The 24,888-nt window shown below is 55.0% G+C and overlaps 1 protein-coding gene across 2 annotated transcripts; it reads left to right on the top strand.

Moving 5' to 3' along the window:
* LDLRAP1 (low density lipoprotein receptor adaptor protein 1) lies at positions 1–24,596 on the top strand. Of its 2 annotated transcripts, XM_007979977.3 has the most exons (9): positions 4–200; positions 9,329–9,471; positions 10,260–10,372; positions 12,503–12,617; positions 18,056–18,128; positions 18,482–18,565; positions 19,073–19,203; positions 20,577–20,611; positions 22,560–24,596. In XM_007979977.3, the coding sequence occupies exons 1-9, from the start codon at positions 113–115 to the stop codon at positions 22,702–22,704; spliced, it is 927 nt and encodes a 308-aa protein (XP_007978168.2). In that variant the 5' UTR covers positions 4–112; the 3' UTR covers positions 22,705–24,596. The 2 variants fall into 2 exon arrangements, with proteins under 2 accessions (XP_037863602.1, XP_007978168.2); XM_038007674.2 differs by lacking the exons at positions 20,577–20,611; positions 22,560–24,596 and adding an exon at positions 20,021–20,560 and having other exon boundaries at positions 1–200.
* The last annotated feature ends 292 nt before the right edge of the window (positions 24,597–24,888 follow it).

The raw sequence follows: 24,888 nt of genomic DNA, 5'->3' as shown, positions 1-24,888 counted from the left end.
AGCTCGCGCCGGGAGGGGAGGAGCGCGCAGCCCGCGCGCTGCAGGGCCGGGCGGAAAGTTTTTCCTGACGGAGTTTTGGCGGCGGCAGCGGCGGCGGCGGCCTGAGCGGGCCATGGACGCGCTCAAGTCCGCGGGGCGGGCGCTGATCCGGAGCCCCAGCCTGGCCAAGCAGAGCTGGGGGGGCGGCGGCCGGCACCGCAGTGAGTGTGCGCGCGTCAGCCGGGCCGGGCCGGGGTCGGCGCGCGGGGCCTCCGCCGGCGCCCGGAGTGCGGCCAAGTTGGGCAGAGGCGGGGCCTGACCGGCGCTCAGGTCCCGGCGTGGCCCTTTCCCGGCCCTGCGGGGCAGGGGGTCGGCCGGGGTCAAGTTGCGCACCTACTCCCCGGCCGCTCGGTGCCGCTGCGAGGAGGGGCAGCGCTGAGGAAGGAGCCCGAGCTCGAGGTCCCCAGGTGCAGCCGGCATGGGGTGGGGTGCAGGTTGGGAGAAGAGGCCCCCGCCACCCGCAGCACCTCCCGCCCTGCTGTCCTGGCCAGCTAGGGGGAGGCAGGCCCTGGTCGTCGGTGCCTGGGGGAGGAGGAAAGGGCGCAGGAGCTTGGAAAGACGCCCCCGTCCCGCACCCCTGCGCCCCAGCCAGCGGCTGCAGCTGGGAGCCCACTGGCCTGTTCTCCCGCCCCCTGTCCGACCTACCGGGCCAACTTTTGACTCCGGGTGTCCAGACACCCACCCAGGTGTGAGCCCGGGGTCGCAGGTACGTACTTGAAATTGGGAGAGAGGCCCCGCCTGGGGTGCCTCGGGAGAGCCCCACATCAGGCGGTCTAGACCCCTGCGTCCCTTCCTCTAGTCGGGTCCACGTGACGAGCCTGGCGTCCCAACTATTTTTGAAACCTGTTTTCTCTCACACCTTTCCCCTCGGGCTTCTAAAGTCCCTTGGGCGCCCAGGCAAACGGCAGACTCGCTGTCACCTCTCCCTGGAGCGTCTGGGAGGCTGGGAGGGGCCTCCCCGTGGCTCCTTTCTCTCCCTGTCTCTGGTTACGCTCAAGGAACTTGTCACCTGGCACCTTCCCCTGAAGCCAGAAGACCCAGCCCAGCGCAGGTCGCAGGTCTCGTTGTTTGGGAGGGAGAAGAGAGTGGCTTGCCTGGGGTCACACAGACCTTCCTGCCGGTTTTGGAGCCAGAACCCAGGACTGCTGCACACTCCCTCCTCCCTGCCAGCCACTTCGGGCCACAGCCTCTCTCCTCATCAGGAAACAACTGACAGTACAGCACCCCCTCACCCCATTCCCTCTTGGCCTTACAGGGCTCCAGCAGGGGAGCCCGAGCTCCCTGGTCCCAGGAATGCCAGCGTGTCTGGGCCTAGAGGGCCCGCCCTGCTCCTCCTCTGGCCCCACTCTGTTGTTCAGCTGTGGCCGCCTCCCAACTGAGACTGGCATTGGCATTGGGAATGTGGGGTGGTGCCTGCTGGTGGGGGGTGGCGTCAGAGACCCATTAGGGCTGGACCAGTAGGCCAGAGGATGTACCGTTTATCACACTGATTGCCTCCCAAAATAGACCCTTTAAAAACTGGCAAGATTTGACCAGAACTTCTGAGAATGACCATCTGTTCCAGCGGGAGAATCCTGTGGTTTTCTCCAGGAATGAGGGAGGGAGTGTGGCAGGGCAGCCCCCGGGGAAGTGGTTTTGAAGGAAGGGGGGCTGGCAAGGGAAGGGAGGCTAGAAAGAAACATCTCTGAATCTGGGGACGCAGAAGAGGTAGCCACTTTGGATGGTGGAAGAGAATTTCTCTTGCCATCTTCAATCTTGGGCAAGTCACTTGTCCTTTCTGATGCTCGGTTTCCTCATCTGCAACATGGGGATAAAAACTCTTACCTGGCAGGAGTATCAAGGAGATTATTGGTAATAATGCTCCCTCCTAACTGGTGGCTTTCTTCTGCCCTGCTCCTCTTCCCCCTGCCTATCCTTGGGACGCCGCTAGCGTGATTAGTACTGTGGTGAGATGGGTTTTGGGGGCCCAGAGCTCGTCTGCACCTTTGGAGGAAAGGAGAGGAGCACCTCTCCCCCTCCTCCAGGCCCCAGTAAGCCCAGAGTGCTGCCCTGGAGCCTCTGGACCTGAAGGAGGGCGGGCCGAGCCCCACCTGTCCCTCGTGATGAAGTCTCAATTTCCTCACCTGTAAATTGCAAGTAACAGTAGTACCTGCCTCCAACTGTTTGTGGGGATCAAATGAAATTGCGTTTGCCTGGCATAGAGGAAGAGTTTGGTAAATGGTAACTACTTTTTTTGTAACTGTTTTACAACGTGTTTTTGCTTCCATTCTCTCATTGACTCCTGTGAGGTGACAGAGCAGGCCCATTTTAGAGACAAAGGAACTGAGACTCTGAGCATTGGAGTCATTGGCCCCAGACACAGAACGTCTAAGAGGCAGAGCTCCACATTCCTAGCACAGGGGTCTTACCAGTGTGCTTGGTGGATTCTGCCATGGGAGGAGCTGGGAGCAGTCCTCACCCACCCCAGGTTGGGCTGGCAGCCTCTGACAGCAGTGGCCACAGGTTAGAGCAGGGGCCATGGGGTATGTGGGGGTGGGGGTGCTAGGGTCACCTTGCGCAGGGTTGTGACCCATCCAGGCCTTGGACCTGGTCCCTGTGGTTGAGTTTTGAGGCCAAACTGAAGCCAGTGGAGTTAAAGTTAGACTCAAACGCTGCTCTCAGTTGTGACCTGTTCCTCCCCGTCAAGGTCCTCACTAGGATTAGCATGAGCATTGCTTATTTGTGGAGAAACAAGCCCAGAGAAGGGCAGCACCTTGCCGGAGGGGAGGACTCCTGGGGATGGGAGATCTTCATTTCCCAGTCTGCACTGGCCTCAGCATCTCCAGCAGGTAGAGTGGCAGGTGCTGGCAGTCAGCACAACATGGAAGTGGTATGCAGAGGGGATAAGGGCGGCCATTGACAGCACCAGGGAAGGTCCCTGTGAGAAGGTGACTCAGTACACACCGGTGAATCCCAGGAGGGAGGAGTCTGGGAAGAGCGTTCCAGCCAGAGGGAACAGCAAGTGCAGGGAATGGTGAACTGGAGCCTAAGACTCTGCTTCTCACGGGCCTGGGGGCTGTGTGAGGGGCACGTGGCTTGAAGGAGTCAGAGGTCACCCACTGCCCACTGAGGGTCAGATGCTCTTTTTGAGCAGCCCTACAGGGCTCTGCCTGATCCCACCAAGGGGCTTGGGCTGCAGGAGGCAGTTGTGGACTGGAGTTCCAGTGCTGTCAATTGTGAGCCATGGTCAGACTCCTCTGGGCTTCTCTATCGGTGAAATGGGAACACTGATCTATCCTGGACTCTTCTTTCAGTATGAGAATGGCCATGGACATGTTAAAGCTCTTTGCGTTTGACCATTGGTAATGACAGTAGTTCACACTTGTGATACTTGGTATGTACCAGACAAGGTTCTAAGCTCACCTCAGGTGTGAACTCAATTCATCCTCAAGACAATCCCATGGATGGATACTCTTTTTTTTTTTTTTTTTTTTTTTTTTCTTTTAAGAGGGAGTCTCCCTCTGTTGCCCAGGCTGGAGTGCAGCATTGGGATCTTGGCTCAGTGCAACCTCCACCTCCTTGGTTCAAGTGATTCTCCTGCCTCAGCCTCCCAAGGAGCTGGGATTATAGGTGCCCGCCACCACGCGCAGCTAATTTTTTTGTATTTTTAGTAGAGACGGTGTTTCACCATGTTGGCCAGGCTGTTTTGAACTCCTGACCTCAAGTGATCCACCTGCTTCAGCCTCCCAAGTGCTAGGATTACACGTGAGCCACCACGCCTGTCTGAGGTGGATACTGCTATTGTCCCTGTTATTTATTTATTTATTTATTTATTTATTTATTTATTTATTTTTGAGACGGAGTCCCGCTCTGTTGCCCAGGCTGGAGTGCAGTGGACGGATCTCAGCTCACTGCAAGCTTCGGCTCCTGGGTTTACGCCATTCTCCTGCCTCAGCCTCTCAAGTAGCTGGGACTACAGGCGCCCGCCACCTCGCCCGGCTGGTTTTTTGTGTTTTTTTAGTAGAGATGGGGTTTCACCATGTTAGCCAGGATGGTCTCGATCTCCTGACCTCGTGATCCGCCCGTCTCAGCCTCCCAAAGTGCTGGGATTACAGGCTTGAGCCACCGCGCCCGGCCCCCTGTTATTTATTTATTTATTTGAGACAGGGTCTCACTCTGTTGCCCATGCTGGAATGCAGTGATGTGGTCATAGCTTACTGCAGCCTCGACCTCCTGGGCTCAAGGGATCCTCCTGGGTAGCTAGGACTACAGGTGCACACTGCCATGCCCAGCTAGTTATTTTTTGTAGAGATGAGGTGTTAAGGTGTTGTCCAGATCGGTCTTGAACTCTAGCCTCAAGCAATCCTTCCTTCTCGGCCTCCTAGAGCACTGGAAGTACAGGCATGAGCCACTGTGCCTGTCTTGTCTCTGTTTTAAAGTTAGGACACTAAGGTCCGGGGAGGTTCAGTGACTACAGACTCCAGAGCCCATAGCATATTTTTCTCTTACTGTGTAAGTAGGTACTTAGGAAGTGGTAGCTGCTGCAATTTATCATTTTAAAACTTATTTTCTTTTGATAACAATCTCAACAGCTTTGACTTCCAAAATTTTCCTAGTACTTTTCACATCCAGAAACTTCTGATGATGCTCCTGAGGGGCTGAACCCATTTGTCAGATAGAATTATAGCCCAGAGAAGCAGCTACACTCCAGGTCAGGGCAGAGCTTGAGCCCTCTTCTGAGATGTTGTCATTCTGGCCTCTGAGGCCATTTCCCCACCAGGCTGGGGGAGACTGGAGGCCAGAGCCCCAGAGGCTTCCCTGGCCCCTGGGTTTGGCTGCAACTCTGATGTTGCAGACACACCAGCCAGGCTGGGTCTCTGGGAGCAGCAGAAGGGGCACAAGGGCATTCAGCCCAGCTCTGACTCCTGGGTGGTTGGGGGGACCTTAACGAGGAAAGAGCACGTGTTCACAGCTGTAATTTAGACCAGGCATATGGTCTGTCCCCAGCTAACTCCGGGAGCAGGTCATCTGTAAAATTGCAGCGTTAAAATAGCACAGTCATTACCCACTATAGGGCCAAAAATAACTAGGACCGGAACAGGGCTGTGCACTCAGGCCTGTATTTGCCCGGGTCCTCAGGGAGCACCGGGATTAGGCCTCCGGCTGTGGCTGGCAAGTGGGGCGGGTGTGGTCCTGAGCCCTACCAGTGAGCCTTCACTGAGAGCTCCCAGATGCTGGTTTCTGTGGGGAGGGTGTGGGCATGAGGGGCCTTACGCTGTAGTGAAGAGATGAGTCATGTGCACAGACCACAGGAGGGAAGCAGCTTCCTAGAGAGAAAGGAGCATCTCAGTGGGGCCTGGGCACATGGGGGACAAGGGAGAAACAGGACCAGACTGGACGGCCACACTGGGCAGGCGTACACCTCTGTGCCAGGTCCTGGGGAAGCAGACATGAATGGCAGGTTCTTTAAAGGGAAGAGACGTGCGGGCAGTGCTTGGCAGTGGGTGGTGTGGCTGCGGGAGGAAGAAGAGATTTACATTCAAGAAAGACACCAGCAGCCCGCCCACAGGAGGGATGAGGCCCCATTGGAAGGTGTACGGAGCACCTACGATGGGCCTGCCTCTCTGCTAAATTCTATAAACGTATCCACGGGTCACAACAGCCGCCAGGAGTCAGAGCTGTTGTTTCCCCCATTTTAAAATATGAGAAAACTGAGGCTCAGGGAAGGTAATGAACACAGTCAAGATGACTCAGACATGAAGCCTCGGAGCTGATATCTTAGGATTAAGGCCCTTGCTGTTAACCACAAGGCTACACTGCCTCAAAGGAGGCTTCCTGGAAGAGGTTGGATGTGTGGGATTTGATCAAGTGAAGAAAGGGCATTTGGGATAGAGAGAACTACCTGAGCAAAGGCACAGAAGTTAGACAGTAAATGTGACATTATTAGGAAGAAGCTCTGCATGGTTGGAGCTTCTTGGGGTAGGGAGCGTGTAGGGATATTGTGGGAGAAGAGATGGGGAAACTTAAAATCCCCTCACAGTCACTGGTCATCGTGGGGATTGTCTATAGTGGGCTGGGTGGGGTGAGGAGGGGCCCTCTGACTTGCCCTGTGACCGTGCACAGGTCCTGTCCCTGTCTGGGCTTCAGTTGTATCATCTATCAAGTGAGGGGCTTGAGCTGAGGGCCTAAGGCTGATGAGTGGCAACCAGTCTGTAAGGACATGGTTAGAGGAGGGAAAGGGTCAGTCCAGGGAAGGAGGAATGCAGAAAAATGCTGAACATTTCAGGGGTCAGGGAGGACTAGGGAATGTTTTGACAGCAAAGAGATCACCAGTGACCTTGGCAGGCTTTGGCTCTTTGGAATGGAGGGAGCGGAAGTGGCTTTGGAAAGGGGCCAGGAAAGGGCTGAACCAGAGGAAATGGGAGAATGGGGACATGAAAATGGGGGCTGGAGAGGGAGGGTGGAGAATGTTTGCCAGGGGTAGGAATGGATAATGAGATGTTCAAAACTTGATCGATCAGTATTGCCCGCCTGGGGCCTTGTGCTGAGAAACGGTCAGAGGGAAGTAGAGCTGCAATTGATTATCAATGTCTGCCAAGGGCATGGGCCACAGGCACAGTAGCACTTCTCTCCATTGCTGTCCTTGCTTAGATGGGTCTCAGGTTGAAAGTGGTGGTCTGGATATCCTAGCCTGCAGATGGGAAACCTTAGGTATTAGGAATACCTAATTCCGGGTGAGAAAAAATGCCTCCACCTCCAAAAACCTGATCTTTTGCTAGAATTAAGGTAGTTTGCTGCATGATAAGGTAGTGTGGTCCCATGGTCAGGAGCTTGGGCTTTAGAGTCAGTCTGTTTCCTCTCTGTAAAATGGGAATGAAAGAATGCCTGCTTGCAAGGTGGCTGTGAGTGTTAGAGATGATAGTAATAGCTACAGCTTTATTATCGTTGTATCTTTGTTTTATGAAAGTGCCATTTTTCCCTGATGATGGTGCTGTTATTCTGAGCTTGAGAGCAGGGTCTGTGTCTGAGTTGCTCAGGGCCCCATCACTCAACCCAGGACTGGGGACACCTCAGGGACTTTCACATTCTTTTGGAGGATCAAATGGAATAGGCTTGTGCTTGATGGGACAGAGGATAAGGTCATGTTGGGCTTTGGGGTCATCTCATTGGGGGCCCGGCCTCATGTTGGGGTGGAAGCCCGGGGATGAGGGCTAGAGCTGAAGGGGCAGTGAGCCTGGGGCCAGGGCTGGGGATGGGATGGGGTTGTCCTCGTCATTTCTTCCTTGAGCAAGTATTGAGCACTAGCTGCATGCCAGGTTCTAGATGACAGTAAGTCCCTGCTCACCTGCTCTCAAGGCATGAGGGGAACTTGGCACATCTGTAAGTTCCTGTATAACCCTCCGCAGCCCTGACACCTGTACCCTCTTTCAGATGAAGAAATGGCCTCAGAGAGGGACAGTGGCTTGCTCAAGGCAAATCCAGAGAAATGTGGGTGTACAAGGCCCCTTCTGGCTGTGGAGAGGGGGACCAGAGCCCCTGGAGGCCCAGAGCTCTAGGACAGGAGCTGAGAGGGGAAGCAGGGATCCAGACTGGGTAGGAGACCTGGTGATGCCACCTGGACCCAGACTTCTGCTCTTGACAGAGCCAGAACTCCAGAGCCAAGAGGAGCCTTGTAGTAGGGGCCCACATCCCTGCTGGAGCCTCAGCTGCCCTGGAACCAGTGATACCTAAACTTTCGTCCTGTGGCTTTTCAATCAGAGCCAGTGAGGAAGGCCCCAGGCGGAGGTAGGGAGGGCCCAGGACATCTCCCAGCCCCTCCCTGGGGGATGGTCTAGGGAAGCTGGCCCTGGCTACCTCTCGTGGCCCCTGGAAACTGATCCCTGGCTGGATCCTGCTCTGTCCTTAACAAGATTGTGTGTGAGGCTGAAGAGCAGTTTTCTTTCTCATCTCTAAAATGGTGCAATCATAACAAACACCTCCTACAAGCACAGCATCTGTGAGGGGATGGTAGAGGACAGGCAGGGGCTCTGGCAGGTGGAAGTGTGGGGTGTTCGTTCATCTTTGTTCATCTCCTTCTGAGGAGCCGGGGATGGTCAGAAACCATCAGCGTAGCCCGATTTTCCCCTTATGCCCATCTGCCTCCGCAAGGCCCTCACCCATGTGGTGGGGCACTCTTTCCACATGTCCCTCCTGGTCCGTTTGCCCACCAGTGAGGCAGGCTTATCCCCTTATTTCCTGACATGTGTGTGGTTGGTGCTTTTAGAGGACTCTCCTTGTGGACCCTGCTCTGTGCCATTGCCACAGCCCAGAGAGGGGGGTGCAGTGTTAGTCCCAAAGAGGAGAGGGGACTTCCCTAGGACCATCCAGGGAGTGGGAAGCAGAGTGGGTCTCGAGCCTTCTCAGATTTGGGAAATCACCTTCTCCTCTCCCCACCTAGCCTTATCCTACCCTGCGCTCCGTGGGCTACTGTCTCCTTCCCAGCCTCCCGCACGCCCCTGTTGGTCTCTACCGATGCGCACAGGGAGGAAAGCAGTGCAGGCTGGGGCCGTGGGAACCACTCAGGGTTGAAGTCTGACTCACTGTATGTGGCCTTCATCTCATGACTTTGCCTCCCTGAGCCTCAGTTTTCTAATCTGTAGAATCACTATCTCACAGGCTTGCACTAAGGATTCAGTAAGAAATGGTATGATTTGCCCTCAACAAGTGGTAGCATTGAAGTAAAGAGGGCTCCAGGCTTGAAAATGGGGATTGAAACTTGGCTCTTGCACTTCCTGGCTCTCTGGACTTGGTTGTGTGATTGAGGCTCCATGGCCTCCATGTCTTTGTCTGTCAATGGGTTTGATAAAAGCGTTGACCTCATAGGTTCTTAAGGAGGATTAATGAGAACATTTTAGGTAAAGCTGCTTACATGGAGCCTTGATATGTGCCAGAAAGCTTTAGCCTTTTATTAAAAGTGACAGTAGGCCCGGCGCGGTGGCTCATGCCTGTAATCCCAGCACTTTGGGAGGCTGAGGCAGGCAGATCACTTGAGGTCAGGAGTTCGAGACCAGCTACTCCGGAGGCAGAGGCAGGAGAATCGCTTGAACCTAGGGGGTGGAGGTTGCAGTGAGCTGAGATCACACCACGGCACTCCAGCCTGAGTGACAGTGAAACTCAGTCTCAAAAAAAAAAAAACAAAAACAAACAGTAGTGGTGGGGGAGACCCCCAGCCAACTTGCTGGGGTTTCCTAGGAAAGAAGGCTGGTGAGAGCTGTTGCTGGTGGTGGGCCCTGAGCCGCAGAGTCTGAGGGCCTTCCCTGTCCTACCCCAGAGCTGCCTGAGAACTGGACGGACACTCGGGAGACGCTGCTGGAGGGGATGCTGTTCAGCCTTAAATACCTGGGCATGACGCTGGTGGAGCAGCCCAAGGGCGAGGAGTTGTCGGCCGCTGCCATCAAGAGGATCGTGGCTACGGTGAGCATCCCAGTTGGGAAGGGTGGAGGGACCAGGGACCAAGGACCAGTTTCTTCCCAGGGTGCCCTTGTCCCAGCTTGTTACTCCAGTTGGGTGTGTCTGAGCCTGGCCCTGCCCTTGATTCTCCTTCCATCCAGCTTTTGGGCCTTGATAGAGGGGACTTGCAAGGTCACGGTCAGTGGCTTCCCTCCAGCCGTTATGACCTCTTCCAGCCTCCCCACCCCCTCCTCAGGCTCCCTGCTGATGTATTGGTGACTTATCAGCGCCAGGAAGGGTGGGGAGGTTGCTTTCCCTTTACTACCTGCCCAACGGCCTGAGAGACAGCATAGCACATCCGAGAGCACATTGCCCCTCCCTAGCTTTGAGCAAGGGTGGGCCTTTTAAATCCACTTCCCTTGGTGGCCTCGGACCCCTCAGCTCAGTGGATGGAGCAGAGTCCCCAAGAGTCATCCTGCTGGGTTGTGCTAGCTCATTCAGTGCCAAGTCTGTGTGCCTTCCTAGCTGTGTGTCCTTGGGCAAGTCCCTTAGCCTCTCTGAGTCCATCTCCTTCTGGGGAGAGGGAGGATGACTCGAGGTCCACGGTGCCTGACAGATAGCTGGTGCTCAGCAGATGCTGCTCCTGTTTCTGTTACAAGAGGGTACTGGCTGAGTGGTCTTCCCCATGCCGCTGCCAGTCGCCTGAGCTGAGATGGGCCCCGCGTCTGGGCCCTAGGAACAGTGCGGTGTAGGCCGTGAGCGTGGGTCTCAAGTGAGGCTAGCAGACTCCTCTGACTCCTATCTGCCCCAAGGCTAAGGCCAGTGGGAAGAAGCTGCAGAAGGTGACTCTGAAGGTGTCTCCACGGGGAATTATCCTGACAGACAACCTCACCAACCAGCTCATTGAGAACGTGTCCATCTACAGGTACGCTCAGCATGGGGTTGACCCATCGACTCTGCCACTGGAGTGTCCCATCTGAATCCAGGCTCTACCACTTCCTACCTGGGTGACATTGGAGCCTCAGTTTCCTCATCTGTAAAATGGGGGTGGGAACAGATCCTGCTGCACAGCGCTGTTAGGAAACGCCGAGTGCATGGCACCTGGCTCACGATGAGCACTTGGTTAAGTGGCAGCTGCTGCTGTCATCATCACCAGTTACAGAAGACAGCTGAGCCCGCCTGTGCCCCGCCCCCTAGTCCCCACCAGCATGCCGCTGAGCCGGGCTTGGAGCAGAGAACTGCAGAGTCACTGCCTTTTCCTCCTTCTGTGAATGCAGCGGCTCAGCTCTGGGTATCTGGCCAGGCATTCCAGGGAGGCTTCAGCCAAGATCTGAGGTCAGAGTATGGATGGTCTCTCTAGTGGGTCCTCTGGTCAGCCTTTAGAGCCTCAGGCTATCTCCACCTCTCTCAGCTGGTCAGTTGTAGTTTTTCAGAACCAGAAGGGATAGCTCAGGTCCATTTTACAGATGGAGAATCTGAGGCCCGGAGAGGGGATTGCCTACGGCTACATGGTGAGGTAGTAGCTGAACTGGAACTAGGATACCCAGGCCAGAGCCCTGTCCGGCAGGCTCCCATCTGCCAGGCATCCCTCCACCCTCTTGCTTTGTCTCCAAGCAGACGGCTCAGCCCCTTGGTGCACAGGCCAGTAGTAGGGTGGATAGATGTGTGTTGTGGGGGCCCGGGTGATATCTTCCTCTCACTGGCCTGATCATACCTGCCTGCCTTTAGTCAACAGTTTCAGATACCTGTTCTGCCAACATCTGTGCCAGATGAGGACTCCAATCCTGCTCATGCCCTCAAGGAGCTTCCACTCTAATTGGGAATATTTGGAAGGAAACAGGAGATAGAGCATAGTGTTTTCCAAGAAGGCAAGGAGAGGGTCTGCCCGGGGAAATCCAGGAAGGCCTCCCAGGGGAGGCGGCACCTTGCTGGGGCTTGAGGAATAACAGGATCTAGTTTATTGATACCAAGGACCCAGTAACATTTAGAGCAGGAAGCTGGATCCCCTGGGATGGAGAATAGGTAGGAAGGGCCCTGGCACCTTGACGCTCTGCCCACCTGGAGTGTTGATGCCTGTGATTGAAGCTGGGGCCACATGGTTGAGGGATGGGTCTGTGGCACTCCGGTCCCACCTCTGGGCTACCGGCCCCTCCCCGATTGAGACTCTGAGGCTGACTGGAGGCAACGAGCTGGGACTAGACATGTGAGGGAGGGTGGGAGGCCAAGGGCTTGGGTGGCCCCAAGGTTACGGGTGGCGACTGGGGGTAGAGAGGGTGCTCCATGCAGAGGGAGTTGCTGTGTGTCTCCTCCCAGGCCCACTGGGACTCCTTGTTGGGTCCTTGTCACACACACACCCCACCCCTATTCCCAACTCTTCCACCCCTGGCCACAGCTCCAGAACATGCAAATGGTCCCAGCCACCCTGAGAGAGACGGACCTGAATCTCACTAGACCTCTGGGCAGGGGCATGGGTCGGAGGGCAGGTGGGATGGGGGAGGCCAGGTGAAGGACATCGGTGAGCAGGGGAGTGTCCTGCTTTCTGCTTCCCCTTCCAGCCAGTTGGCACATAGCCTTAAGAGGCAGCATGGCAGTCATGGCCTCTGGAGTCCTACGAGTGAGTTCAGGTCTGGGCTCCGGTCTTTAGCCTCAGTTTATTTCATCTGAAAAATGTGGATAGTGATAGAACCCATCTCAGAGGGTAGCTTTGAGAATTACATGAGGCGAGATCTAGAAAGCTCTTGGCACATTGCCTGGTATGTGGTAAGGGTTCAGCTATTACTGTTTTGGGGTGTGGCTCAGTGTGGGATGGGAGGAAGAGGGGAAGTGCCCTGCTTCCAGTCTTTACCCCATTCCTTCCTTCCTGCCTGGCCTCGGCCCCTCCTGCACAGATGGCCTAGGTACCCACCCTGGAGGCCAAGGCTGGACTCTCAGAGTCTGCCCTGGTGGAGTGGGAATAGCAGGTTCTCTGCAACTCAGGGGAGCTGCCCTGCAGGGCATCCCACATGTGCTCAGGCCCCCGTGCCAGGTCCGGTGATACTTCCTCCTTGCCTTTCAGGATCTCCTATTGCACGGCAGACAAGATGCATGACAAGGTGTTTGCATACATCGCACAGAGCCAGCACAACCAGAGCCTCGAGTGCCACGCCTTCCTCTGCACCAAGCGGAAGATGGTCAGCGGGGAGGGCTGGGGCTGGGGCAGGCTCCAGCGGCCTTGGCAGCCCTGCTGTGGGTGGGGGGCTGTCTGGTGTGGGAGGCAGGACCCAAAGGTGACCATTACTGAAGAAGAGGGTGAAATCCCTGGGAACCCCAAGTGGGTGCTGAGAGCTAAGTGGTACAATGGTGAGGCTGCCGGCAGGCAGATGACCCGGCGGTCAGCCTGGTGTGGGCAGTGGCTAGCCTGTATCCCCAGTGTTTGGGCCCCTTTCTCTCTGTAATGTGATTTGTTGGGTTGAGGCTGTTTTGGATCTCCTGTCTTTAATATGGTCTAGGGGTGCAGGGCCTTGTAGGGATTGGTCCTCGGAGATGGGAGATCGGGGGGCCTGGGGTGGAAGGCAAAGGCGAGAGCCGTCAGAGAACTGGGCTTGCTGTGACCGGAGTGAGGAGGGCAATGGCCATTTCTTGGTGCCTCCTGCGTGTCCATTCCAGCTGTGACCGGAATGTGGAGGGCAGTGACCATCTCTCGGTGCCTCCTGTGTGTACATTCCAGTGCTAGGTTCCAGGTCTTTACTCATTTAATCCTCACAGCTCTGCAAGGTGGGAACTGTTACTCTCTCCATTTCTTTTTCTTCTTTTTTTAAATTTTTAATGAGGAAACAGACTCCCAGAGGCCAGCTGTCTTGCTGAGGGTAACATAGCCAGTCAGGGTTAGAGTGGGGGTTTAAACCCACGTTTCTTCCCCTCTCTGCGTGACTGGGAAATTCAGAGTTCCTTGTCTCATTTCCAGGACACCCCTGACCACATCTTAGCCGGGATGAGTGGGAACTTTGGTGGTCACTGGGGATTCGTCCTGAATTTGGGGGCAAGGAGTGGAGTGGGTCAACCTTTGGCATTGCAGCTTTTGTTTCTGAGACCCCCAGGATCTGAGCATCCTCCCTATAAGGTGCTTCCTGACATCCGTTGATGGAGCATTGACACCTGTTGACCTCTGTTGACAGCTCAGAGCCCCAGTCCCCATGCCCTGTAGCCCTTGGAACCTATAGGAGACAAGATCCCCTTCCCTCCGCTGTCATCAAAGGACATGTCAGGTCCATCACAGTCTTTGTGGTCCCCAGGCTTCCTGCTGCCCATGAGGGCACACTTCAGATATTGTGTAAGTTGTAACAAATGATCACAAACTTAGTGACTTAAAACAACACAAATTTATTCTCTTATGGAGAAGAAAAATGTATTCTGTGACAGAGGTAGATCAGGAGTCTAAACTAGGTTGGCAGGGTTGTGTTTTTTTTCTGGAGGTTCTAGGGGAGAATCCATTTCCTTACCTTTTCTACCTCCCAGAGACCGACCACCTGCACTTCCAGGTTCGTGGGCCTGTCCTCATCTTCCGAGCCAGCAATGTAGCATCTTCCAGTCTCCTGATTTCGTCGTTACATTGCTGCTTTTAGCTCTGACTCTCCTACCCCGCTCAGCACTCCTTGTGATTACATTTGGACACACTGAGTAATCTGGGATAATCTCCATTGCCAGATCCTTAACCCACATCTGCAAAGCTTGTTTGCTGTGTAAGGCAGCATTCACAGGTCTCACGGATTAGGATGTGGACATCCTGGGGGCAGACACACAATTCAGGCCACCACAGGTGTCATGGAAGAGGCACTGTAGGAGGAGACAGTCTAGCCGTCTGATCCTGGCTGATTTGCTGTGTTACCTTGGAGAAGATCCTGCCCTTCTCTGGGCCGCTTGCCTGTCAGCAGAATGAGAAGGTTGCCTCAGTGACCTCCAGGGTTGTTCTGAAAGGCCCCAGGTTCTTTTGAACACCTTGTTTCTTTCCTGCAGACTCAGTGTCGCTGGCCATTTGCCTCGTGAGGTCCCAGGGCTCCAAGTTGCTGTGGCATCTCCTGTGAGTTCCCACAGATGTGACTCGTGGCTTTGTCTTTTAGGAGCCCATGCAGACTTAAAAATACAGCTCCTTATGTCCCCATTGTTCATCTCTTCCTCCCTGCTGCCCAGGGCAGGCCCTGGGCAGGGACAGCTGGCCTTGGGTGGGAGGGGCCTTCGACAGTGCAGAGGCTTCCTCTGGGATAAGGGGTCTGGGAGTAAGAGAGGTGCAGGCCCAGCTCTTACAAGGGAGACCTGGCCTGTGGTCAGAGGACTTCACACAGACTTGAGTGAAATCAGCCTACCCTCAGGCCATGGGGTCAATTACCGAGGAGAACAGAGCCAGGCCACTGCTCAGCCACTGACTGTAGAGCCCTGACCGGCAGCAGGAAGGGCCCCTGCCAGACATCCAAATTCTTCATCTTTCTTAGTGTGTTCTTCTGTGGGGTTGGGTTGATGGCTGGAGTGGCTTATCTATCTCCCTACCCTTTGCTACCTGGCCTCCCTGCTTCAGGGGCCCTGCGGAGCCCTCTCCAAGACAGCCCAGCCCAGCCCAGCATGGTGTAAATACATCACCTGCTGCCTCAAGGTCTTAGCCCAGCCCGGGCTGACAGTGTGTTGATGACCTCGTCATGTTGGAAATCCTAGATTCTTGAGCTAAGTGGAAGTGTTCTTGGGGGAGGCAGGAGATGGAATGGCTGTGTCAGCCTCCGCACCTGCTGGCAGCTCCGCCACAGATGTTTGGCACCGTCTGTCCTGGTGTGAGCCATGGAGAAAACATCCAAGGCAGTAGAGAACAGTCCAGCTTCAGTATCTGGAACCCAGGGGGGCTTAGTTCTGGGATAGAAGTTAGTAAATCTCACGGGAGAGTCAGTGAGACTTCCCTGAGACAGACACCTTGAATGGGGCTTTGAAGGCTGAGGAGTCAGGAGGAGTTTGCTAGGCCAAAAGAAGGGGGTGGGGTGGTGGTGGCGAGTGCACAGCAGCACGGGATTAACACACGTGCAAGCACAGAGGGGCAAAGTGAAATGGTTCTGCTGGGGTGGGTGGTGAGGCGGCTTCCGTTTGCAGCAGGCCTTGAATCGGGATGTTGACAAAACCGCACTCATTGTGACTGGGGGCCTCCACATCCCTACTCTTCCTGGCTGGGCTGCCTGAATGAGTTCATCACCCTTTCAGGTTGGGGGGGAGGGGCTCCTTTCTGCATCACCCACCAGTCAGTTGAACTCTGGGGCAGCACAGCCACCGCAGCTCTCCCCTCCCTGGTGCTGCTAGGCACAGCCAGCATCGGGTTCCTCCAAGGACTCCCTTCCATCTGCCCAACTGGGAGGCCTCTGGGCTCCAAAGTGAAGGTGTCATGCAGCTGCTGGGCCTGGGCTGATGGTAAGCAAAGTGCTACCCGCATTTCCACCTGGGGGGCACGTGGCTGTCTTGGTCCGAGTTTCTGGCCCCTTTTGAGCCATGAGCAGCCTGGTTCCTGGGAGCAAGGAATGTGAAAAACTGGGCAAGGCAGCATCCAGTCAGGATAATAAGGCAGACGTGCAGGCCAGGGGCAGTCAGGAGGGGCGGGCATCCCGCCTGGGCAGGCCCGAGCAGTCCCTCACCTAATGTTCGTCCTCGGATTCCTGCAGCCACCGCAGGAAGCAGGGCCCACCCCACTCCCAGTCCCTGCCCAGCCTGGGCTTGCAGCCACCTGCACACATCCACCTCTTGGGTTGTATTCGGTTTAACTTACAGCTTGGGACTTCAGGGCAAAAGGGTAGGAATGTATGCAAATGAACAAGCAGATTTATGCAAACAGAATTGGAAGGGCCCAGCCCTTCTGTTTTTTGGCTTTTCTGTTCTTCAATTCCAAGGGCTAAGTCCACAGGTAATTAGGGAGGACTTCTTGGAGGAAGTAAGCCTCACAGTTCATTGAATTTAGGGAAGCCCAAAGGGGAAGGAAAAGACGTGGAGTTGAACAGCCTTTGCAGTCTAAGCTTGTGTCTCCAGATTTCCAGCAGACTTAAATAATGGCGTTTTCATATCCCTGCCACATTGGGTGACCAGCCCTTGCTTGGGTGGATAGTGATCTGACTTGGGCTGGTAATTAGCCCATATTTTTAGTTCATGGGCAATTCTCAATGGTAACTGGGTCTATTAAACTTGATTCAGATATGACAGCTTAAATTGTAAACAGCTGCGAAGAGTTTCATACTTAATTACCATATTTAAGTTTTGCCATAAAGTGCTTGTACTTCCATCAAAAATGTAAATGTTGGAGACATTCAAATGAGGTTTTATACTTTGTGAAGTTTAATTGGCACGGATCCGTCAGTTTGTTTAGGAATTTTACATATTTTTTTTAAAGGAGTTTTAAAGGCGGTGGCCACAGGTCCGTCTCTCAATTAAATTGAGTTGTCTGGGGGAGGGCAGGGAGTGGGGCTGAAGCTGGTAAGGCCTGAACTTGTTGTGAACTTGAAAGAGGCTGGTGCTTTCTTCTCTCAGCCAGGGCTTCAGAAGGAAGCTAGATGTTTCCGGCTGTAGCTGCGAACTCTGGGACTTCCACTCCCAGAAGCTGAGTTGATTAACCCTGGACTGGAATGGCTGAGAGAGCAAGGTGTTGAGATGAATATGGGCTGGGGATAGGTCCTGGCTGGAATGAGGCCTGCCCCTCAGATGAATGTAATTCACCCAGCATTGTTGCCACCTCTGGGAGACTTTGGCCCGCTCCAGAGGGCGGGGGTGTTCAGACTGATTCTTGCTTTTAGGGTGCACACAGCTGGGGGAAACATAGGCAGGGGAGCCAGGGACACTTTCACATGCATGGTGCCAGAGGGAGGTGGGTGGGGCTAGAGGAGTCTGGGGCTGGTGATAGGAGAGAGGTGGTGACAGATATCTGAGCTGGGTTTGGAGGGGTATGGGGGGAGTTCCCCCGGGGTGAAGGGCCGAGGTGTGGCCCTTCCTGACAGGTGGGTTATAGCACTGACCGGTTTTGGTCCCCGGGCCTTCATTGACATCTTGCTCCTATCAGGAAATTGACAAGCCTTCTACTCTGTGGGATCCAGTTATAAACCCTGGCATAGTCCCAACCGGAACCTAACTTTCACCTCTCTGGCTGTGGCTCATTTGGGGCAATGGCTGGGCCCTTCCATTTCTGGCTTTTCTGTTCTCCGATTCCAAGGGCTAAGTTAAGTCCACAGGTAATTAGGAAGGGCTTGGAGGAAGTAAGCCTCACAGTTCATTGAATTTAGGGAAGCCCAAAGGGGAAGGAAAAGACATGGAGGTGAACAGCCTTTGCAGGCAGGGGCCCTAGAGTGAGGGTGAGAACTTTGGTGGGACCAGAGATGGTAAAGATGAAGCCCCTACTGCCGCTGCAAGGCTGTGGCCTTATGACACGCCAGGCTGCTTTGGAGACCTGGGAAGGGCCAGGACCCTTCTCTGCCCAGGAGGCATTCTGGAGCCTGGGATGGAGCTGCAGAAGCTGCAGGGAGGGAGCCAGGGGTCCTGGCCTGGAGTCCCCAGCCCTCCAGTGCAGACTTGCTCTGCCCTGGCTGATGCTGCACCCCTCCCCATCCGCACTTCCTGTTTCCAGGCACAGGCTGTTACCCTCACCGTAGCCCAGGCCTTCAAAGTCGCCTTTGAGTTTTGGCAGGTGTCCAAGGAAGGTGAGACTTTGCATCTACATTGTGGGTGTGGTGGGAGGTGGGGAGACACGTGAAGGCCCTGGGGTCAGACCTGGACCGACTTCCTGCTTCATCACCCACCTGGCTTGTGACTGTGAGCCGGTCCCTTCACTGCTCAGAGTCTCAGTTTTCCCATTTGAAAAATGGGAACAGCTGTCTCCCTCCCCAAGGGTGCTTGTGAGGATTAACTGACATCCGAAAGGTTTCTTTCCTCCCGGCTGGAAACCTGAAACTGTCCCCTGAGATTGGCCACGGCTAATCACCCCTGCCCGGTGATTGCTGGGGACGGAGTGCTGGGGTCTGAGGCTCCAACATGTTGTGCCTTGGTCCTGCAGAGAAAGAGAAGAGGGACAAAGCCAGCCAAGAGGGAGGGGATGTCCTGGGGGTCCGCCGAGACTGCACCCCCGCCTTGAAGAGCTGTGAGTCCTGACAGGGAAGCGGGGTTCGGCCGTGGGGTGTTGGGGTTGTGCTTCACCAGGGGGTCCCGCTCCTGCCTGGGCTGGGGCAGCCTCTTGGTTTTTCACTTTTGTTTTGTTAGATAAATAATACACGTTCATTACAGATCAATTAGAAAATGTAGATAAGGGGAAGAAATAACTCATTTTAGTACATTTTCTTCTAGAGATATATCCCTATGCAAATATATAAATATGTGTCTACCTTTGTATATACTTAACATACTGTTGTGTGATCGCTTAAGAAAACTTAACTATTGTGAATACAAAAGTTTCAGTCTAAGCCATTAGTCAGGTTCTCACTCTGTGGGCAGCGGTGCACCTGCCGTGGGGAGGTGCCAGGGCTGGGCTCTGCTAGGAGGCCTGGGCAAGGCCACATCAGAGGGGAGGGTCAGGGCCAGGACAGCCCAGGAGGGGGCCAGGAAGGAAGAGGCTGATCTCCCACTGACAACCTGACCGGATCCCTCACAGTGGTCGCCACGGGGAACCTGCTGGACTTAGAGGAGACGGCTAAGGCCCCGCTGTCCACAGTCAGCGCCAACACCACCAACGTGGACGAGGTGCCGCGGCCACAAGCCTTGAGTGGCAGCAGTGTTGTCTGGGTGAGTGGTTGTGTGGCCAGCAGATCGGTGATCCTCAGCCTGACCTCTGGGCAAGCCTTGGGCTGCTCCAGGGACCAGGCCCTGGGACCCGTGACTTGTGGGCCTCTGGGAGGACCAGACCCAGCCCGGTAGTGCCCAGGCCCAGGATGGGGAATAAACAATGTCCCTTTTGAACCTGAGGCTGCGTTCCCAACAAGCTTGGCTCCCAGCACAGCTGTCTCCTCACAATGCTTGGCCTCTTGGCCTGAGCGTCCACGGCTCTGCCCACCACAAGAGCAGCCAAAGGCACCCTTGTTCTTGGCGTGGCAGAGCTCGCTGCTGACACCCCTCCCCCTCAGCTGCCTGAGTGAGGACCCAGAGACTTGGGCAGTCACCAGCTTGGTCCCTGACTCCCTCAGGGACTCAGGACAAGCCCCCTGACCTCTCTGTCTCAGCTTTTTCATCTCAGTGAGGGTGATGACCTCTGCCAACAGAATCTCCCCGAGGAACCTGAAATTTTAATTTTTCATTTGGAAATAATTTCAGACTGTGTTATAAAAGTAGTACAAAGAATTCCTGTTCACCCTTCATCCAGATTCCCCAATTTTTAACATCCTGCATAACCACATTACAGTGATCAGAATCAGGAAACAAACACGATACCATGTGGTTGTGTATTATCTGTAGAACTTAACATTTCTCCAGGTGCCCCTCCGGTGTCCTGTTTCTGGCCCAGCATCCATTGCAGAATCACATGTTAACTTGTCTCTTTAATTTTTAAAAATCTGGGTACTGGGAGTTCCCCAGGTGTCCCTTGAGCCTGTTCTCTGCTGTTCAGGAACTACCCTTGCCACTTGCGCATCCCTACGAGCAGGCCATGGAGTGACCTCACCCATCGCTCTTCCACTGAGGCTGTGGGACTCCTGGCATCAGTTATCCCTCGTGAGCTTGGAATTTTGGCTTGGCTTTTGGAAATACATGAAGGCAAGAAAACTTCCTTCCCCACCCTCTTCCTTTTGGAATTTGAAAGCCATAGAAATTATCAGGTCCAACGCCCTCCTCTTACGGAAGGACAAGCTGAGTTTCAAAGAGGAGCAGTGACTTGCCCAGGGTCTCATGGGCAGGTAGCAGTGGAGCAGGGCACTGAACCCACCTGGGTCTCCAGACACCCTAGGACATGCCCTTTCTCCTCTCCCATGTCTCCAGCTTTGGGTCCTTGGGCTGAGATGCTGGCAATGCACCCAGGCAGGAGGCCTGCCTGAGCCCGTGCCTCCAGGCGCCCACCTTGAGCTTGTGTCCTGAGTCTGTAGCTTACCCAGGGCTGGGACAAGCTCCAGCTGTGAGCGTGGGCTCCCCCAAACAGAGTTCTTATCTCCTGCTTTGTTTTCCCCAAGGAGCTGGATGATGGCCTGGATGAAGCGTTTTCAAGGTAACGTGAGCTTCCTGTGCTGGACGGTGGGGTTGGCGTGCGTGGGCTGGCCCTGCCACCCTTTCCCCTGGGGATGTGATTAAGAACACAAGTGGCCGGGCGCAGTGGCTCAAGCCTGTAATCCCAGCACTTTGGGAGGCCGAGACAGGCGGATCACGAGATCAGGAGATCGAGACCATCCTGGCTAACACGGTGAAACCCTGTCTCTACTCAAAAGAATACAAAAAACTAACGAAGCGAGGTGGCGGGCGCCTGTAGTTCCAGCTACTTGGGAGGCTGAGGCAGGAGAATGGCGTGAACCCGGGAGGCGGAGCTTGCAGTGAGCCCAGATTGTGCCACTGCACTCCAGCCTGGGTGACACAGCGAGACTCCGTCTCAAAACAAACAAACAAACAAAAAAAAACACAAGCCATTCGGACGCCCTCCAGAGCAACAGACCCATCCCTCCACTCAAATGCTTCCAGGGGCAGGAGCCGACTGTCTGGGGAGGGAACCCCTTCCAGTGTTGTCCAGAGCTGTTAGAAAGTTCTTACTGTTGAGTCAAAAACTACTTTTCCTGGTGGCTGCTCTGCCTCAGTCTGAGCTGAGCGAAACGCTGCAGCCCAAGTTGATTTCCTCCGCCTGGCGTGGCCTTCAAAAAGGGGCTGTTTTTTTACAGGCTTTGCTCTCCAGAGGTCTGCATTTATGAAAAAGGGAAGGGAGAAAGTGCTTAATGAAGCTGTGGACTGTTCCACAGCGGGGAAGGTCAGGCACAGTGGGGAGGTGTTTTGGTAAAGCCTGAGGGTGGTGGCATTTCCCTATTTTCCCAGGGGCCATCCTTGTGGTCCCCTGCAGCTTGGGGACATGCCACTGAGAAGGCTGTGGCTGAGGAGAGGCCTGGGCAGGTCAGGGTTCCAAGCCCTGGGTCCCCGTCTGTCAGGCCTCCCTTTCTCCCTTGAGACCCTCAGCAGCCTCCTACAGCCCTCCCACATCAGGGGCTCTGTTTGGGGTTGGGGTCCGCGATTTTTGGTCCAGCGAGTGGGGACAGAGTCAGGGTCTTTGCCCTCCTGCTTCCTCCTTCCTCTTCCTTGCCTCCTCCTTGCCAGGGACTGGTGGAAACCCCTTGGTCCAGCCTGGGGCGAGGGCGACACCTTCCCTGCCTCCCTGGCTGACTAAACCCGCCCTCTGAAGAAAATCTTTCACACACCGTTTCATCTTTCCACACTGTTTTGAGCATCGTGTGCCCTTTATTAACAATTTTGAAAATCAGCAAAGCGTTAAACAGAAAGTAACACCATCCCATAATCTCACAGCTCAGAGTTTTGGGCTTAATTCATGCTAATCCTATATATATACATTATTTTGCATTGATCAGCTCATCGTATTTGCATTTTGGGATCCTGATTTTTCACTTAACAGCATTGTGTCAGAAGCATTGCTCCAGGCTGTTAAAAACTCCTCGTAAACATCGCTTCCATTGACTGCCTAACATTCTCCTAAGGGAAGCGGCTGTAATTTACTTGACCCTCCCCTATTCTTTTGGACATGTAGGTTGTCTCCCTTTGTAAATTTATTTTTCGAACAGCACGATGTTGACACAGTTATAGCCAAAGAATCTTCCGTGTTCCCTCCCACAGCTTGTTCCCCACCCCACCCCACCCCTGCCGCTCCCTTTACCAGCACTGCCCCTTCTCCTCTTTCCTGGGCATATCCTGACTGAGCTGGGGCACAGAGTGGGTGCTCTGGCCTCTCCCGGGGGTGGGTGCACCACTGGCTGCCCCAGACTTTTCTGAGCTGTTTGACTTTCAAGGGAGGTGCTTTGATCTGAGGCTCCTCCACCTCCACTGTACTTGGGGCTTCCTTTTTGGGCCACCTGCCCTGCTGTTCCCCACTGGTGCCTCCTCGCATCTGACCCCGGGACCCGCCAGCCCTCACCCAGGCCCTCGGCTCACACACCTCTGCCTTCCAGACTTGCCCAGTCTCGGACGAACCCTCAGGTCCTGGACACTGGCCTGACAGCCCAGGACATCCATTACGCCCAGTGCCTCTCGCCTGTCGACTGGGACAAGCCTGACAGCAGCGGCCCAGAGCAGGATGACCTCTTCAGCTTCTGAGGGCCCGGGGCCAGCCAGACACAAGCGACCCTGACATCTGACGGACCAAAGCCACCTGCTGCGGGGGAGCCGGCTCCGGAACCCGCCCGCCACCTCTCCCAGCCCTCAGCACTGTCAGCCTGAAGATCAGAGCTGCAGCCAGTCAGGCAGGGGAGAGGTTTTTTTTTTAAGCCCTGCTCTTTCTCTGAGAACCAAAAGATGCCTTGAATATTTATTCAGTGACTTCTGGCTTATGCTCGGAAGCCAGTCTGCGTCAGGCACGTCTCCTGCTGCATGATGTGTGCAGTGCTGCAGTCGGCTCCCGCTTGCTCTCCTGTAGCAAGCTCTGCCCTGGCTGTGGGTATCAGGACTGTGACCAAAGCATTTCTAGTCCCTTCTCTCTCTAAGGACCCAAATTTCCCTGGGGGCATCCTGCTTTCTGAAAGCCATTGGATTTCAGTGATTTTTTCCCCTCAGCCCCCAGCACAGGAGAGCACCCACAGCCTCAGAAGGGGAATGTGTCCTCCTGCTCTCCTTCCTCAGGGCCCAGCAGGCGGGACGTGAGTCCTGGACCCCAGGCTCTTAGAGACTAAGGGGCAGCTCCTGACCAAAGACGATACAGCTTGGCACTTTAAAGCATTCACAGCAGGCGTGGCCCTGAGGGCTCCTCCATGGTGCTGCATTGAATCCAGCTTTCCTTCTGCCCTTCCTCCAGGAGAAGGGGCCAAGGTCCCCGTGGATGGTCTCCACCTGTGCTTGGAACCAGTGTAACTGGCTGCTCCCCGCTCCCAGGGACTGATTGCGGGGATCACCTCTGACCGCCCTCCGTCGGGCCCCTCCCTGCCTTCTCCCCTGCACGCAAGGCTGTGCTCCTCCTCTGCTCTCTGTGTGTCCCTTTGAGTGTCTCTATGCCCCGCCTCCCCATACTTCCTGGGATGATGTGTGAAACCTGACACCTAGATTTATTTGGAAATATTCTATGACCGCTTTACAGATGAGGAAACTGAGGCCTCAAGCATGGTGGGGTAGAGTGAAGAGTAGAACCCAGGTCTGATGCCAAAGCTGCTTTCTTCTCTGCCTCCTCCTCACACAACTCACACCTCCTTTGCTTCTAGCTTTGTTGTCCTCCCAGGAACCAAAAAACCCCAGCTATTTTCTGACCAAAATGTGTTTCATAACAAACCATCTGGTGCCTTTCCACACAGAACTGGCAGGAGCCCCGTGTCCTGCTAGCTGTCTCTCTTGTTGATTTCCGTGAAAATGCAGTGTTTGAAGTCTGCTCATCCCGAGGGTGAAACAAAATCCAACCCTGTCAGAATCATGCTGTTCTCTTTGCTGACACTGTGACCCTGGGTCGGGACATACCAGCAGCAGTCTGTCTTTAGAATCTTCCTTCCTCCCCTTTTGCCTCCGTGGGGCTCCCGGCATCCTGAAAGCCAGCAAAGCCTCCAGCATCTTTGCCATCCTGAGGTGCCTCCCAGTGGCCTGGCTTGTCTGAGCAAGTTTCATCAGCCCCAGGGAAAACACAGCCCTCCTTAGAACCTCCTTACCTGGAGTAACCGGACACCTTAGATGGAGGTGCCTGAGGGGAGGGTGGGATTTGTAGAGTCATTATCAGAACAAGAGGATAACTTTCTTGCCCCAGCTCTGTAGCCACCTCCTTGGCATCAGCCTCTGTATTTGTCATAAGGCGGCGTGGGCGAGGCCTGACACAGGCCAGCCTTGGCACAGGGGGGGCCAGGGGTTCTGAGAAGCACTGCCCTATGAGAGCCACACTGGCCTTCGTCTTCATCTCTCATTGACGGGTTGTCCGTGTGCCTCGTGTGTGTCTGCAGACAAGTCTTGCTGTGCTTTATTTGTGAAAGTTTAATGAGGAAAAAACAAATAATAAATGTTCTCATTTTGAAATGCAAGCAGCGCTCATCAGATGGAGTAGACCGGCGGCAGCGTCCGGCAGCTCCTGCCCTTTGGGGATGGCAGCAGCAGTGACTGCAGGCTGGGTGGGGCCACGTGCCCAGGTGCAGCACTGAGCTGGGGAGTGATGGTCTTAGGTTCCCGGTGTTGAAGGCCCAGTGGGGCCCCCTTTTCACCCAGCAGCTGGGTGTGTGTGTGATGAGGTCACCTCTGGATGACTCACGGAGGCCACACCAGGGATCTGGTGCATCAGCTGAAGCGTCCGTGAGCCTGGGTGGGGGACCCTGGCCA

Source organism: Chlorocebus sabaeus, chromosome 20 (genome assembly GCF_047675955.1).
Source record: "Chlorocebus sabaeus isolate Y175 chromosome 20, mChlSab1.0.hap1, whole genome shotgun sequence".
NCBI classification, from domain to species: domain Eukaryota; kingdom Metazoa; phylum Chordata; class Mammalia; order Primates; family Cercopithecidae; genus Chlorocebus; species Chlorocebus sabaeus.
This window is presented reverse-complemented; position numbering and strand designations above follow the sequence as displayed.

Bases quoted from the DNA above. Each gene is read 5' to 3' on its own strand.
- LDLRAP1 (XM_007979977.3), top strand. From the start codon at position 113: ATGGACGCGCTCAAGTCCGCGGGGCGGGCGCTGATCCGGAGCCCCAGC. The intron at 18,129-18,481 runs GTGAGACTTTGC...TTGGTCCTGCAG, and splicing joins TTGGCAGGTGTCCAAGGAAG to AGAAAGAGAAGAGGGACAAA. The intron at 20,612-22,559 runs GTAACGTGAGCT...TCTGCCTTCCAG, and splicing joins CTGGATGAAGCGTTTTCAAG to ACTTGCCCAGTCTCGGACGA.